The sequence below is a fragment of the Pocillopora verrucosa genome, chromosome 5 (genome assembly GCF_036669915.1).
Source record: "Pocillopora verrucosa isolate sample1 chromosome 5, ASM3666991v2, whole genome shotgun sequence".
Taxonomy (NCBI): domain Eukaryota; kingdom Metazoa; phylum Cnidaria; class Anthozoa; order Scleractinia; family Pocilloporidae; genus Pocillopora; species Pocillopora verrucosa.
The window spans coordinates 14,847,637-14,864,098 of record NC_089316.1 but is presented as its reverse complement, the minus strand read 5'-3'; the positions used below and the strand labels follow the sequence as shown (position 1 = coordinate 14,864,098).

Sequence of the window (16,462 nt, the reverse complement as noted above, 5' to 3'; positions counted from 1 at the left end):
GATAGATTGATTGTGAAGGAGGCGACTTTTTTAAAAATGACCTAACAGAGATTTCTTTTCTACAAAGAAGTCAAAACAAAACTGATAAACAATATCATTTATTTGTGCAACCACCTTTAAATTTTAATACAGGAATTGAAAAGGCTACTTTCTTTACATCATTTACATACTTCTACACAACCGCACACATTGTACAAGGCGGGACTTGTTCAGTTTTACACAGAAACATACAAAAACACTAACCCTTTCTGCTTCATTACACCGCGAGACTCCAAAAAAAAAAAGGAAAACCGAGTCTGATTAAAATTACCCTAAAACCTAAAACGGCAAAAAGTTTTAAGCGCTCTTGATCAAAATGATAAATTATCCTTACAATATATTTGTCTTTGTTGTTTTGATAGTGTTTAATATCTCTGAATACATATAAACAGTGGTACGAAATATTTACCGAAGCAAAACTGCTCTGTCCAGCGACATACATCCCAAGTACAAGTTTCTGATAATCAACCTTTGAACATCCAAACCATGGACCCCGAAACGTTTATGAAAACACTTGAACACTTGCACTTGCGATAGCCGCTACAAGTATGTTTACGTTATCTATACAGTGTGCTGGTTACAATTCAATGCAGCTCTCGCCAGTGGCCATTTACAAATGTACAGAATGTACAGGAATTTCCTTACAAGGGCCTTAAAAACATTGCAATGTTACAGTTTACATTTTGTTACAATTCTTTGAATCAAATATATAGAAGTTTGCCACCTGAATTAAATCCACATACATACTTACAAAACATAGAAACTTGAATGTTACAACACGTGGCTAATTACCTCGCCTATTCACCTTAGACAATACAATTGTGGGGAGAATTCGAAAAAATTATTTTCTAAAAGCAAGGGAAGAGCATAGCCCTGACCTATAGATCGCTTCCGGCCGACCCCACGTGGCTGTTATTGGTACACTAAGTCAGTCTTGTATGATCTGAACTCTCTTTTTATGTAAACACTTTCTTCTCTTCCAATTAATTTACAAGGCTGCTCACCACGCGAATGAAAACGCTCTAAGACGGCTACACCTTCCCTTTCCCAAATATGGTCACAGCATTTTTGCTTCAGTAAGTGAAACATGTACAACTGTCAAAAAGTTCTTAAGTATGAAGGAACAACCTTCTAGTTGAAACTATTGGAATTCCAACTTAAGAAACAATAAACGAATACGCCTCATGAAATTTCAGTGAAGGTATTGAAACCTCTACCAACAAACAGTCATTAACCTAAAGTACAAGCAATTTCCTGTTAACATTACATACATGGGCTTGGGTTTCCCGTCAAATAAATACTTTACATAATTTTCACTCTTATCTTTTGCAAACAACCTGAAAACTACAGAAAAATCATTGACAGGCATGTACTTCCTTTGCTAACTAGTATGGGAAACAATTTATCTTGTAAAAGATTAACCGTTTCTAAATGTCAAAACAGATGCCAAAAATGGTAAATTGTACATTTACCTAACAAAATTTAAAATAATCTTTGCAGGCTTTGATTCATAGTAACACGTCTATACTGCAGGGATGGACACTCACAGCTCTTAGAAACCCACTTAAAATAACAGGATTGCTGACTCTGGCTTTGACTGCCTGTAATTTTTCCTAATTAATAAGCTTTGTTTATTAACATAACATGCATGTGCTATCTATCTACCAAAAAGAATCTACCTCCCACGCGGAAGGAAATACTACAATTATCGGACCTAGCATTTTTATTAACTATTACTTAAGCAAATGTATACATTTAACATGTAACTGTCATCAATGATAGCTATTCCATTTAAGAAAACTAAAAGTTCATTGAAATGATAAAATTCAACCATCAATCTGCCCTTGATCAAAAAGACGCAACAACTACGTTTTACCTATACAGTTACAGGTAAAAAAATTAACTGCATTCATTGATACAGTTGACACACAGATGAAGCTTTTCAATGCATAAAATTCAATAATTGAACCGAGAACGTCAATAATGAGAACTGATTTGGAGACAAAAGATTTTAAATTGAGTAAAATATAAGATCAACACCTATAAGAAAGGATTTTCTTTACAGTTTTACAAGGAAATTTACAGCTTCATAAGAATGAAAATATTTCACCAAATCAAGGTTTTGATCAGTATCAATAGATCTATATTCATGATGTCAAATCTAAAAACATCTCCAAAAAATTTAAGCAAAAAAAAAACAAACAAACAAACAAACAGAAAATGGGTGCCTTCAACCAAGTATGTTTCTAAAGCAAAGGACCATTTGTCAAAGGGAGGAAATCTGGTGTTGGTTTCATTGTCATGTAGTACTTCTCTAACTTGGCTAAAATGTGTTTTCCATAAGTGTACTTGCGCAATGTTGCCACATGGGGCCGAATCCTGTGCATCAGCAGCTTGCGTTGAGGTGGTTCTGCCACATCAATCATCTTCTGAATAACATAGTTTGCAAACTGATCCTTCATCATAGTGTACAAGGCACTAAACATAAAAAGTCATGTCAAGAATTAAAAATCAATGTATTTTCCCAAAGTAGCAAGTCTACAGAAAGTTATTATTGCTCTAGTGATTAGAGATGCACTCAGTTCGATTGCTCAGGGATTGCATCATCTTTCTATAATCATCTAGCACATGATGATTATAGTGAGAGCACTAAATTTCAAAATGGTTGCCTTACATTTCGTCAGTGTTACAGAGGAAGTTAAAATTGCTATAGAAATTCAATTCCAAGGAGTGCAAAAGATGCTGCTGAGTTTGACATACCACTTTTCAAAATATATGTTGAGCTTTTGCCTGCTGAATTAAATAAACCTGTTAAATTCAAATGGAAATTGGCTGCTTATCTCAATAAAAGTAATCAAAGATATTGCAAAAGAATGGTTCAACATCAAAACATATCTATAGCAGCACCTGAGCAATTATACTAAAACAATTATTTGCCTCAGGCTCAATGAATGTTGTTGATAATTACTTTGACAATTATTCACAAATATTCATTTCGCCTTCTGCAAATACTGAAATAAAAATTTTTCACTAGAAGTAACAAAATATGTTTGGGAACAACCTTTATGACATTTCCAAAGTTATTAAGTATAAAAAGTTCTCTTTTCTAAACCAAACAAAATGCACATCAAGTACAAATTTGTTAATCTCCACCAAAACATACAGGCATGAATATCTGTGTTTTAAAGAAGTTGCAGCCTTGCAAACACTGATCAAGTGTCAAAGTAAAGATTACATCAGAATTTGCTCAAAAAAATTTTAAAAAAAAGATCAAAGTAACAGCATTTTAGGGGCACATATTTATTGACATCCTAAGGAAAATTGAAATAAAACACTGCATCTTACTTATCACTGCTGCTGCAAACTTCGTCAATGAGCATAGCTCTTTCTGTACGTGAAGCATGAGTAACACACTTCTCAACCACATTGCTAAAAAAAAAAAGAAAAGGAAAAAGAGACAGTCAATCTTCTAAACTTGTGAAATATGTTAGATTTGAAAAAAATTGAGCACTGTTGGTAATAAATAAAACATATGGTTCATTTTTTGATTTTTTCTTTTTTCAGTATTTTCAAACTTGAAATAACTTTAGTGCTTGTTACTTGAAGAAATTACTATGGATACCCCCTTTGTTTCAGCTTTGAGATAATTCTTAAAAGCAAAATTACCTGGCAAATTTGTGCTGGCTAAAATTCAGTATGTTGCCTCTGAGTTCATGCACAATCTTGCTCTTGTCCTCAGGTGTGCCATGTTCCAAGACATGCTGGATCACATAGTTACCATATTGATCTTGAACCAGTCTCTCTGTATGCTGATGTAACTCATTCAGTATTGGTGATGTCTGCTCTGGCATGCAGTGCTCAAGGATACGTTGGATCACACGACATCCATAAGGATGAGTTGACAAGGCATACACCTGCAATTATGGAACAATGAGTTATCCACAAGTTAAGTAACATCACTGATAGTCATTTTCATGGTATCATGGAGAATTGACTTTGAATATTTAGAACCAAGAAAAAAATTTGTTTGGTGAAGTCGCAAATGGCAAACTTACAAAAAGAAACTAAGCTTTTATTCTTGTTCTTTTTTCCAGAAAAATAGAATCCTGGAAAAGGCTCCCTTAGAGTCCCCCTATTGTTTGCTTTTCCCAATACTTGGCATTAACAATTAACAATCTTAACTTAGAGATTTATTCATAAACATCACCATCAATAAAAAAACAAATACAAAGTAGGAACTTTGGAATCAAAACTTTATTCTCATGACCTTAATGTGTGATTCAGGGATGATATTGTAAGGAGAAATTAGATGTGAGTCACTCTTAGGGGTTTAAGGGTTAAACCTTGGGATGCTTCATTAATTTTCTCCACTCCACTCCACTCCACTAACCTTTGCGCAATGAAAGCTGCCAAAGGTTAACAGATCCTGTTAACTTGAAGTTTTTTTTGTACAACAATTTTTCTGCATGTTTTATCATCACAGACATTAACATACCTACAATTGAAGCGACAACTGTTTTTAAAATGTATCTACTAAATACCTGTGCCTGGAAAGCTCCAATAATGAACTGAAGAGAAGATGGGTCAACACACTCAATACACTTCTGTACTACATGGTTCCCATTTTGATCCTTGACACACTTCAGCACATGTCCATCCAGTTCTCTGACCAGATCATTCTACAACACATAACATACCATAAGTTAACATAGCTATTTAAAACAGACAATGTGTTGTTGACCCCATCTGGTAGACATATTCACACATATTTTATTGTGTGACACAGAAGAGGAAGGACAAACCTGTACATCTGTAACAAGGACTGGACTAATATCAAGTAGACAAGGTATGAGAATTAAAATATATATATACATATATATATCTATATATATCTATATATATATATATATATATATATATATATATATATCTATATATATCTATATATATATATATATATATATATATATATATATATCTATCAATGAGGGGATCATTAGCTGATCAAGCACCAAATTCTCCAAACTTGCATCACAAGAACTGTTTAGCAAACAGTCAGGAGAATTAAGAAAGAGATCTGGGGAGGGAAAGGGATAAGAGTTCTCAACCCTTTCACTTGCAAGATCACATGAGTAATTCCCCTTACTGTCTACCATAAAATTCTTATAATGTTAGTTTGGGAATTTGGTATTGGAGCACCTTATAATCCCCTTATTGATATTTTTCTCTGTTCTCACCTCATTTCTGCTAGATATTTTATTAATATTGTAGGGAGAAATTCTGTCTTGGTCACTCATGATAGTTAAAGAGTTAAAGAGTTAAATAAGTGCCTTTGTGTCTCACCATCTATTAGGACATCAATTCAAGGACAAATCATACCTTCACAATTGCTTTGATTCAGCACAGCTAAAATTTACTTCACAAAACTGTACAAGATATTTTTATATTTCAGTACTTCAATTTAAGACTAATATTGCACCATTTGTGGCTGAGTGAATTTCCTGATCCTTAGATGTATATTTCTAGTAGAAATACAGTACGTGTTCACTGAGGGTTAACATACCTGAACATCTGGAGAAATACACTCCAATGCTTTCTGTATGACGCGACATCCATACATTTGTAAGGCAAGAGGCAGCACATGTCCCCGAATGCAGTTGGCAAGGTGATGCTTCTGTTCAGGACTCCCAAACTCAAAGAACTTCTGTATAACATAGTTTCCAAACACATCAGTCATCAAGCTGTAAGCAGCTGGGAGGATTTCATGAAAAACCATCTGCTTTTCAGTAGGAGAAGCACGTTCTAATTTTTGCTGGATAAATCTTGAACCATGTTGGTCCTGTGAGAATTCCACAATGTGATTTGCCAAGTCACGCAGCTGGATGTTGGGATAGCGATTATTACGGAAGTCTTCTAAAAGCCTACTTCTCCCTGTTTCTTTACCTCTTGATCCTCTAAAGCTACCAACACCTAAAGCTGAGCTGCCATATTGCATTCCACCTAGTCCACCAAGTGATCCCTGATATTTTGTAGGAGTATCTCTGGGAGCAGCTGCAAGTTGCATGTAACGAGAGAGTCCATTGGATAAGGGGCTTCCTACAGTGAAGCCTGACTGTCCGCCATATGCTGACTGACCACCAAACCCTGACTGTCCCTGTGAAAGAAGAGGAGGTGTTGGCAGCTCCTGGGGAGTATTGTAAGATGGTTGTGCTGAGATTGACAAACTTGCAAGGCTGCTTACAGCACCCGGGGTTGTATAGTACTGGGTGATTCCTGCTCGTTTGCCATATTCAGTAGCATTCATAGAATCTCTTCTAGTTCCTCCACCTGGAATGGTACCAACAGCCCCAACTCCAGACGAACCTCCCACAACACCTCCCAGCATACCCAGAGCACTGCTATTCAATTGTGGCTGTTGCTGCTGTTGTCCAAACAGCCCTAATGTTGATGCACCACCCATTGAGCTGGCATTTCCCAGTCGTCCTCCAGTGACAGAATTGGCACCTGCATTCTGGGCATTTACCACTACTGGTGATACCATTCTGAGGGCTCCCATCTGACTAGCTGCCATTTGTGCTGTTGCCATATTGTTAACATTTTGTGTATTCCCTAGCACCAAGTTCCCTGACTGATCATAGTAAGCAGTAGTTCCTAGTCCCAAAGGGGCTGCCCCAGCTGGAGCTACTAGCTGGTAGTTAGTTCCAGAAGATGCAGCAGCCATTGCCTGTTGCTGGTGTGATGGCGGAGTCCCAATAATCTCCACCTGTCCCTGCATAGGCCGTCCAGTCATCCCACCCGAGTTAGAGCGGAGCAGCTGAGCATGCTGTTGTTGTTGTTGCTGTTGTTGCTGTTGAAGGTATCCTCCTGTACCTGATGCTCCAGCTGCAGAATACACACCCCATGGTTGAACACTATAAGCTGCATATTGAGGATGGACCACCTGATGGGCACCGCCACTGACTGCAGCAAGTGAAGGATTACCATATGGATCTTGGGATGGTGGTGCTGTGATGAAGTATGGGTTTGGATGGCCAATACCAGTGGATTGCAAGCCAGACTGCAATCCAAGTTGTTGCTGTTGTTGTTGCTGTTGCTGTTGTTGCTGTTGTTGAGCAGCCATTGCTAATGCCAACTGATGTTGTGTCAAGTGAAGTGACTGACCATGCTGAGAGGGAGCATTATGGCTTTGTAAAGATGCTCCAGAGACCATAACAAAATCTGATGGACTTGTAGGAGTACCCACCACAGGCTCTCTCTGGGGTGCAAATGAAAGTTGCTCCAGTGGTACACTTTCCAGAGGATCTATTAATGCCACAGGCGTGACAATATCTTCCATAACATCAGACTGTTTGAAGGGTTTGGCTTTGTTCTGACCCACTGGTTGCTGTGTGGGCAGCTGTGTTTGGGTGGTCTGCTGAGCATCTTGATGTTGAGGGCCTGAAGTAGGAGATGGTTGTCTACTGCCAGGTGTTCGGCTAAAAAAAGAAACAAGTGAAATGTTATGTGGAATTGCTTATCTCCTCATGCATTTCTGACCAGAAAGAACCATCAATTTCAGGATTCAAACCTGGGAAACGACAGTTAGGAAACTAATAGGAGCAAATCAAAGACAATTTTTGACACAATTTGAAAAATTCTGGAAAATCACCAGGGCTTCAGACACAATTAGCTTTCTTCATGCAAGCTCTCTTCATGTGAAAGTCAGTTTGCAGATGTCTTATTCCCAACACAAAAGAGGTACCAGATGTTTGCTTGACACTGAGGTAAAGTAATAAAAACCATAACTATTAATTTAGGGTTAGGGTTTATTTTTATTGGTGGTGGTTTGTTTCAATTCTCACAGAAAACTAAGTTATTGTCACTAAAATTTAATTGCCAAGAACTAAAGATTACTCATCCCAAAAACAATCACAAGCATAATAGTACCCTGCATATGCCAGAAGTTTTGCATACATTTTCTCCATGTCATGTTTCTAGAATTTCTCCAAAGAAACTGTCTGCCTTTAAAACTTTGCACAATTGCAAACTGCCGATCCCACGTAACCTCCAAACAAAAATCTATGAATTTTCTTTCTTCATTTTTCTTTTGGAGGTGGGGAGAAGGTTGGAAATAATATGAAGTGTGAACAATTTAAAATACTAAAATGCATAAAAATTTTCTATACCTTTGAGAATATTATAATGTGCAATATTTCACTCAAGTTATCTTTAGGACAACAGATATATCTTGTTCACCAATCTTTGTCAATGATCAATACTAAACTCACTCCAACTTTTTTATTCTTTTTTTTTTTCCAATCTGTACAAGTGCACTGTTAGAATGCATGATGTAAAAAGCATTTGAACACCCCTCTAGACTTATGCTAACAAAAAAAAATAAGTATTGCAGAGACAATCAGGTTAAGAAGCATGATCCTAACTGAAACAGCTGCCCTTGAGAGAGCAGATATTCTTGGAACTCAAAAGTTCAAAAGATTTTTAATGATGTTCCCCTAACAAGATTCCTCCGCAAATGATGTTATTACAAACAAACCATCTACTAAAACTATATTTCTGATGAAACAGGAAACAGGTGACCAGAAGGCATACCTTATAGTGCTACACATGCAAATTGACTTGCAAACATCACAAGTTGAAAGCCATGCTTGTGTTTTAGAAAATTTCAAACCTACATTTGTCCATCTACCAGGACTTCTAAAAATTTTCAAAGATATTGAAAAAACCAGTTTCTAGCAACCTCAACTCAAAGTCTTACAGAAAATGAAATTCAGACAAAATTTATGAATAAATCATAAACTTGATTCAACAATGAGCTGCTGGAGCTGCATTAATTACTAAAGTTCTGCAATGCCAAGGTCAAGGTATTCTGGAGAATAACTTGATAATTTCAAGGATTGAGGCTCAAGTCAAGTTGCAAGACTTTCAAATGGAGTTTCCAGGCTTTTCAGACAAGAAAAGAAAGGAATTTTCATGCAACTAATTGTTCACTTAAAGCTTTTTACCTTATGCCTAACTAATGGGTAAAAATCCTAACAGCATGGATCCTGCCCAATACAAAGATTAGAGTTTCTATATTGAGTGTCTTTTTTCCATTACAACTAGGCTTGAACCAGTTTACTGCTGATCTAAAAGTAAGCTCTCTAATTACTTCAACAGTTTAAGCAACAAGCTCAGAAAGATACTTCCTACATAGCTAAGTTCTCTGCCATACTGAAACTTTCCTTTATTTACACCTTTCCTGTTTCAGCTTACACTACAGTCACTTATCCAAGACAATCTTGACCACCTTCAACAAGAAATATATCATTGCAGAATCATTGAAAACTAACTAGTTTGTCTGCATAAAATTAAGGTATCACACCAAAAAGTTCTTTAAGCCTTAAAACTCAAAACAGGATTTCTGTTACTTGATTCTTGAGAGTTTCCAGAGGTGAATTTTGAGTTGAGACTACTGACTTACTTTTATAGGTGGCACAAAAGAGCTTTAATCAGGTTTAAAAGTTTTTTCCCTCTAAAGCTGCCACATTCAATTAATTTTCCTTTCAAGTTTGAATTTGGTAATGTAACTGAGGGCTGAATGACAATAGCACTGTCAGCACCTAGGAAGCACAGCATAGTAGCTGTGGTCATCTAATGTCATATGAACATGGCCAGGAGATACTAAATACCATCAGATACTTAATATGTATCAACGGATACAGAGCCATACATGTTGACACCCAAAGAGACAAGCAGTTGAACAGACAGAGCAATCACAAATCGCCAACGCAAGATACGAAAATCAAACAATATTAGAGAAGACCGAACTGAATTCCGAGCATTATCCACAGGTTATGGACATACCGAAGGACTTACACTCTGGATAGCATAGTATCTACCACTTCACAGAAGTCCATAGATACAAAAAGGAGTTAAGATCGGGGAATATTGGATCAAAATCAGCAGAGTTCATTGTGGGCTCAGATTCTATTGTCACACTCACTCACTCAGAAGGACAGCATAGTAGCTTATGACTCTTTAAGCAGTAAGCTACAAAAATGTTACCCAAGTAACATTAAATCAAATGTGCATGGCCCTTGAAGAAAAAAATCACATACCTAAAGGAGGCAGATGTCTTGTCATCCTCTGTGCTCTGCTTTGCGGTAGGTGTTGGGGAATCATGACCTTGCTCCTCCTGAAGGGCATGCTTAACTTCATCTCCAGCACCTTCCTCAAAGGGAGATCCGCCCTTGCTTCCTTTGCTCTCTCCATTTGATTTAGTTCCTTTATCAGACAAAACATCAGACGATGGAGATGTTCCCTGTAAAATAACTTGACATAAGATGGTTTGTTCCCTTGTAAGGCAAAACAACCTGAGCTAGTGTTGTATACTCCTATGAAGAATTTAAGGAAAACCTTCTTGTAACTAGCCAACATATTCCTGGCTAAGTAAGCCATTTCTTTGCCTTTAGGATATCATTGCCTGATTGCCTGACTCCTTGACTCCTGATAGATTAAAATTTAGAGTTTTATGCTGCTGAGATTTACCTTAATCCTCCCTTGATTGCACCATCAAGATTGAAAATCAAGCAATCTGCATATCAGTTTAATATTTGCACCAAAACAATCTTTATGCATACTTGATGCAAGGTATATCAACAACCTTTTCATAGTCATTATACTGCAAGATCAAACAGCACTTAAATGAATTGAAAATGGATATCACAAGTTCAAAATTGGGGAGCTAACACTTTTTTAAGGTCTATTTCATTTAACTGATGACCTATACCCTTATTAAATGTCACTTTAACATGATATAGAAATATTACATACAAATCCAGCTTTAATTATTTGAGCATCTAACTCTTGACCACCAGGTGATGATGCCAGAACATATTCAACCATGCTAAGCCCAACTCCATCAGCTGATCTGGGTGACAAAACACTCTGTGATTCTGAAGGGTTGTTGAAATTTCCTCCTTTGGCTGGACGTTGCACCATAATTGGCTGAGACACAGCATGCTCTGATTGTGCCATATGAGGTACTGATGGCCCCCAGGCTGTCTCCCTCCACTGTTCACCGAAAAAAATGCCAGATGTCATCCCCCCTTGATTCTCCTCACCAGAGTCTTGAACATCCCAAAGTTTTTTTGCAGTAGAGGCAATCTGCAAAACATGATTGGATTAAATTTATTTAACCCTTGAACTCCCAGAAGTGATTCACATAAAACTTCTCCCTAAAATATCCATACATTAATCAGCAGACAGGTAATGAGGATATTCAAACTTATCAGGTAGAAGTTGCTATCTTGATTTAACATTCTCACAACTAATTTAAAACAAAATGTTAAGCAGCTAGAGGGGAGAATTAACAATCAGATCTTGAGGGTTGAAGGGTTGAGAAATAAACATAACAAGGCTTCCAGCAGATTAACTGAGCAAACTTAACCCACGATTGGGATATATGTCACATGGTAGAGACTCTGTTAGCAGATTCATCCTTGCCAATTGTATTAAGCCCTTCAAAAATTTTTCTGAAATCTACAGTTAAGGCTAAGATATAACTTATAATACAAAATAATGGGAACAATACCTGAAATTACAACTCACTCAGCATCTCACAAGAGATAAACCAGGATTAAACAAATTGATTTTGTCTTAAATCGGAAAATTCTCATATACAGTTTCATGGAATAAACTGAAGGCAAGATTGCTTGATTGGCCTTAAGCACATAAGCAATATATACATTGTTATCATCGCATGGCAGCCAGGGTAATGTTAGCTGTTCCCCCTGACAGCCATACTGTGGGAATGTTATAAAAACATCTGCTTTCCAAATTCTCTGTTCTACTCTGATTGACACTCTTGAAATCTTTAAGAGTGTGTTTCAGGAAGGACACGAAGACAGAAGCTAAGAAATTCATTCAAAGTTTAGATACAATGTGGGTTTCCAAATAATTTGAAGATCTGCTCAAGTCAGATACCAAAGATAATTATTTTGAACATCTGTAATTTATCAATCTTTTTTGCTGTACTTAAATACAGTCTCTTGGTCATTTTTCAGGAAGAGGAGCATGTTTTGATTGAAGAAACAACTTTTCTAACAACTCATTTTCATAATTGGACGCTAAAAAGCATTCAATCCTTACATGCAGCTCATATGAAAAAAGGTGACTTAAGGGGACAGAAATTAATAACTATCAACGAAGAAGTAATATTTGTAAACTTGTGAAACATCACAAAAAAGTGTTCCTTTTGGTTGAGAAATAAACCAAGACAATATTCCATACTACATACAAACAAAGCTCAGTGAAAAAATAGTGATTACCTCCTCTATTGGTGTGTCAGCTTTCTTTTCATTGTTGTTCAAAGACAAACTCTGGAACTTGTCATCCAGTTCCCCATCCTTGGAATTTGACTAAATAAGGAACAATTGGAGCAGTCAGCCAAAAATTGCAAATGGGAATTTTCAAAATAGAAAGGTTTAAATTATGAAGAAAATATTCATTCCACTGAAATCATATTTATTAAAATGGCATCATTCAAATCATTTTAGAACCATCCTTCTTCACCTTTTAGAGTTGGTATACTATGTGCATAAGAAAACTACCATGAGCTTAGATCAGATATTTAATTTAACATCAAAATACAACAATGTCAATATAATCTCTCTCTACCCTTTCATTTGCAGAAATCATTCAGCTGACCACATCTCTTGTTCTTAACATGACCCAATACATGCCATGATTCAAATTCTTGACACACCACATATTTATAAAATATTGGTTTGAAGTGAAGCCACCCTTTTCAGAGCATCATCAATTCAAAGTCCTTACACTGGCAGACCTCCACTTAAATTTGGTTGTCTTATTGTTACTACAGTTGCAAATGTTGATTAGCCACATGCTTGTGCTAATGATAGTGCTAATCCTTTACACCCTAACACCAGCATGCATATTCTCTATACTGTTCTGTGTACATATCCTGGGGTGCTGACAGGGTTAGTTTGTTTGACGATCAAGGCCTTATTTCATGGACATTAATTTTCTTTATTCTTGTGACCTTACTGAGCAATCCAGGTGTAATGTCATAGGGAGAAATTGGATGCTAATCACTATGGGGTCAAAGAGTTATGCCCTGTGAGCCAAATTACTTCTTGGATCAGTAACTTCTTACAACAACTTGTGATGTTTACATTAATGCTGCATTTTTTCAGTTTCATTCCATACTACTGCTTGATGATTCATCTCTAAACATTTCACATTCTGATGAATCAGCACAATGGCGTAGAGGATGGCTCTCACAAAGAGTATCCCACAAGAAAATATAGAGACTCCATCTTGCTCAAGTTTGTTTGCCCAGAGAGCCAAACCTCAACAGCAAAGAAGTCAGCTTTCTTCGATGTTCAACAAAAACATAAAAAAGCATAAATCAACAGAAAATTTCAATATTTTAAACCCATCTGTAAAATCATTGTTGAGTTGTCAGCATCATCCAGTGTACTACAATCATCAAGAATGATTCATTTTTTAACACAATATTTAAATTATCTTTGCTCTTCATAAACCCCAAGAGCTTCAAAATAGCAGGCTTCAACAATCTCTCCTATGTTTTTTTGGGTCAGGTGCCTGCATTACAGATGCCTCAGTGAATACTGCTCAATCTCGTGAAGAATTGACCACAAAAGCCAAAGTGCAATTTTATGAAGGATGGATAAAGCTATCCAACAGATAATTTGCTATCTAGTGGACAGAGATATATCCAGTGGATAGCCATATCCAGCCTTCAAACAACTAAGGCCTGGTATTTAAACAAGCACCCTACATTAATGAGAGCCATTGCATCATTCTGTCTACTAATAATAACAGACAGGCAAGTAAGACTGACTTTGATTTTAGATAGTAATAGATAGATAGTGCCTAAATAGATATCAAAAGGTTGAATCATCAGTTGAAGCTTATTACTTGGTACTTTAGGTTTAAAAGAAGGCATTAATGTTGCCTCCAAATAGAGAATGAAATTGAAAAACCACGAATGCTGCATGCACTTTGCTGCCCATAGAGGCAAAAGTAGGAAAGTGAAACAGAAGGAAAAAACCATAACATTTATTTTGTGCATTTTTAAGCAGTCATAAAAACTAAGTCTCTAGATGAAAACAATAATTACAAGGATGATAATAAAGAATCTCTGAAGGCATTTCCCAAAAATGTCTTTGTTAATGAGTGCAAAGCAAGATATCTATCAAAACCCCCAAAAATTCATTATCCTTGAAAACACAAAACTACAGGACTTACAAGATCACTGACATTCAGCAATAAGGAAAGAAATATATACAAAAGGAAAAAAGCATGTAGCAGTCCAGTTGTTAAAAATAAAACAGGTTTTGCTGAGGGCCATAGCTTTGATTTGTTACACTAATAATTGAACAATGAATAGTGGAATGCAGGCCCATGGAGGCAAGTAAACAAGTTAGAAAAGAAGTTTAAGATGGAATTTCACAACGCTTCAGTGTGTTCACTTCCATCTTTGACTCATTTTAAAAACGGTAGCTCTGCTTCCCGACATGCAAGACTTGACTGAATCACCGATGCTTTCTTTTCGATCACGTATCAGAGCTTTCTGATATTGCATTTAAACTAATTTACTCTATATCAAAATGAGACGAGTCGATCGTATATTTCAAAACAAAATAAGAGAGCATATTCCATTCTACAGTAGCGTAAAACCCTGGCGATGGAATTAAGCAGCAAGCTTACATCGCAACATTGCAGTTCACGCAGAGAATTGTAGTAGATAGTGAAATTTATTCATCGCTCTTGCCTTTAGCTGACAGGAAAATTCGTGCTTCACAACATTCGCGATGCGCATTTTAAATTTCCACTCCACAATATCGTGCTATAAGAAGTTAAATATGAAAAGATTTACTCGACATTTCGGGAAGACGCTTTAAGCGTTATTACAACAACGCTTTAAGCCGACAATCAATGTCTCAAGAGAACACAGAAATGAAATTTTGCAATCCACTTAAACTGCACTGCCTACTCTGGAACCATACGTTTGGTAAACCAACCAAAAGCTAAGCATTTAAACATTTATCACTTCTCTACAAAAGTAGCTGTTGCATTTAAGAATGCTTAGTCGTTCCTAGCACGAACCAAGTCACCGTAATTCTACTCGGTCATATACACAAGCTAAAATAACACTGTTGACATAGGTTTTTACCTGCTCTGACATTCCTTCACCAACAGATGACCATCGCTGGCCAGAAAAATTGCCTTTGTCGTTTTCTGAAACTGTTTTAGAAAAGCTTGTTGCGACTCCTTGACGCTGGAAAAGGTAACTTGCCACTTCACCGTTCGATTTGCCACCTACATCGATTTCGAAGCCACTGTTGTTCGTCTTCGATCCACCATTACTGGTGCGTCCTACAAGTTTTGGAGTCATACCATTGCTGTGGTACGCTCCATCTTCCCATCCAACTTCGTTCATGCCAAGAACACATGGAAAACTCATTGGACGGATCTAAATAGAACAGAAATTTCTTAAGTCAATAATGAACGCAAACTGGTTCTAAACACAAAGTACGGGGGTGTGACTTGCTGCGTTTGCAAAAACTACCAGGATACAAAACATCCAGCAACTGAAATAACCGATAATACGTGAACAAAAATCATTTGCCGTCATAAATTCTTCTCCATCACAGATCTAGGACAAAAGATGCTCGATCAACTAACCGGATGCGAAAGGCCTACGAAAGAAAGGCCATTCTTGGCATGGCCGTCGCTGGCTTGTCAGATAAGAACATTCCCATGAGTCCCTAGGACCTCAATTGTAAACACGTGGTTTGTTTTTGGTTGATTTTGCACACGTGCAAAGAGGACACCGAAAAAAAAATTTTCAGCCTTCGACCATGTTCAATTCAAAACAATAATTTTTTAACCAAGAATTATTAAAAACTTAAGCTTTTTAATAAATGGGTAAATCAACTTAAGAGCATTGTTTTGTGTTTTTTCTTCTCCAGTTTGTGAACATGTGAAATTAATATTTAAAATGCAATGTTCTTTAAATTTTTATACGCCATGAGCGAATATTTCGAATGAGCAGCTCTACGCGTTTCACTAAGGAAATCGTCCTATTCATGTTGATTCTTAAGTGATTTTACTATCGGCCTGACCCTCATTGAAAATATGCAAAATAAACAGTCACTGGAATGGCGCTTTCATTAGAAAACTACTTCCATAATTAATGGACTGCAAGAGGCCGTACAAAGGCAGTGCAAGAATTTCTCCTGAAAAATTCTCACTGACTTAAAGTTAACAGATAATTAACTTCCAAGACATTTTATGATCTCGAAATCTTAAAGAGGAAAATACCGTGAAATGTTTTCTTTCCATCTGCTGCTATACCTCTCTGTACAAAATTCACGAGTTCATCACGAGACCA

The 16,462-nt window shown here is 36.7% G+C and overlaps 1 protein-coding gene across 1 annotated transcript; it reads right to left on the bottom strand.

Moving 5' to 3' along the window:
* Positions 1-82: 82 nt before the first annotated feature.
* Positions 83-15,830, bottom strand: LOC131782182 (pumilio homolog 2-like). The gene is given in 11 exon segments (XM_059098897.2): positions 83-2,517; positions 3,385-3,468; positions 3,706-3,953; positions 4,581-4,718; positions 5,603-7,514; positions 10,137-10,339; positions 10,852-11,184; positions 12,348-12,437; positions 15,242-15,541; positions 15,754-15,803; positions 15,806-15,830. Coding segments are annotated over 11 exon segments (3,615 nt in total). The 3' UTR covers positions 83-2,285.
* Positions 15,831-16,462: the final 632 nt, after the last annotated feature.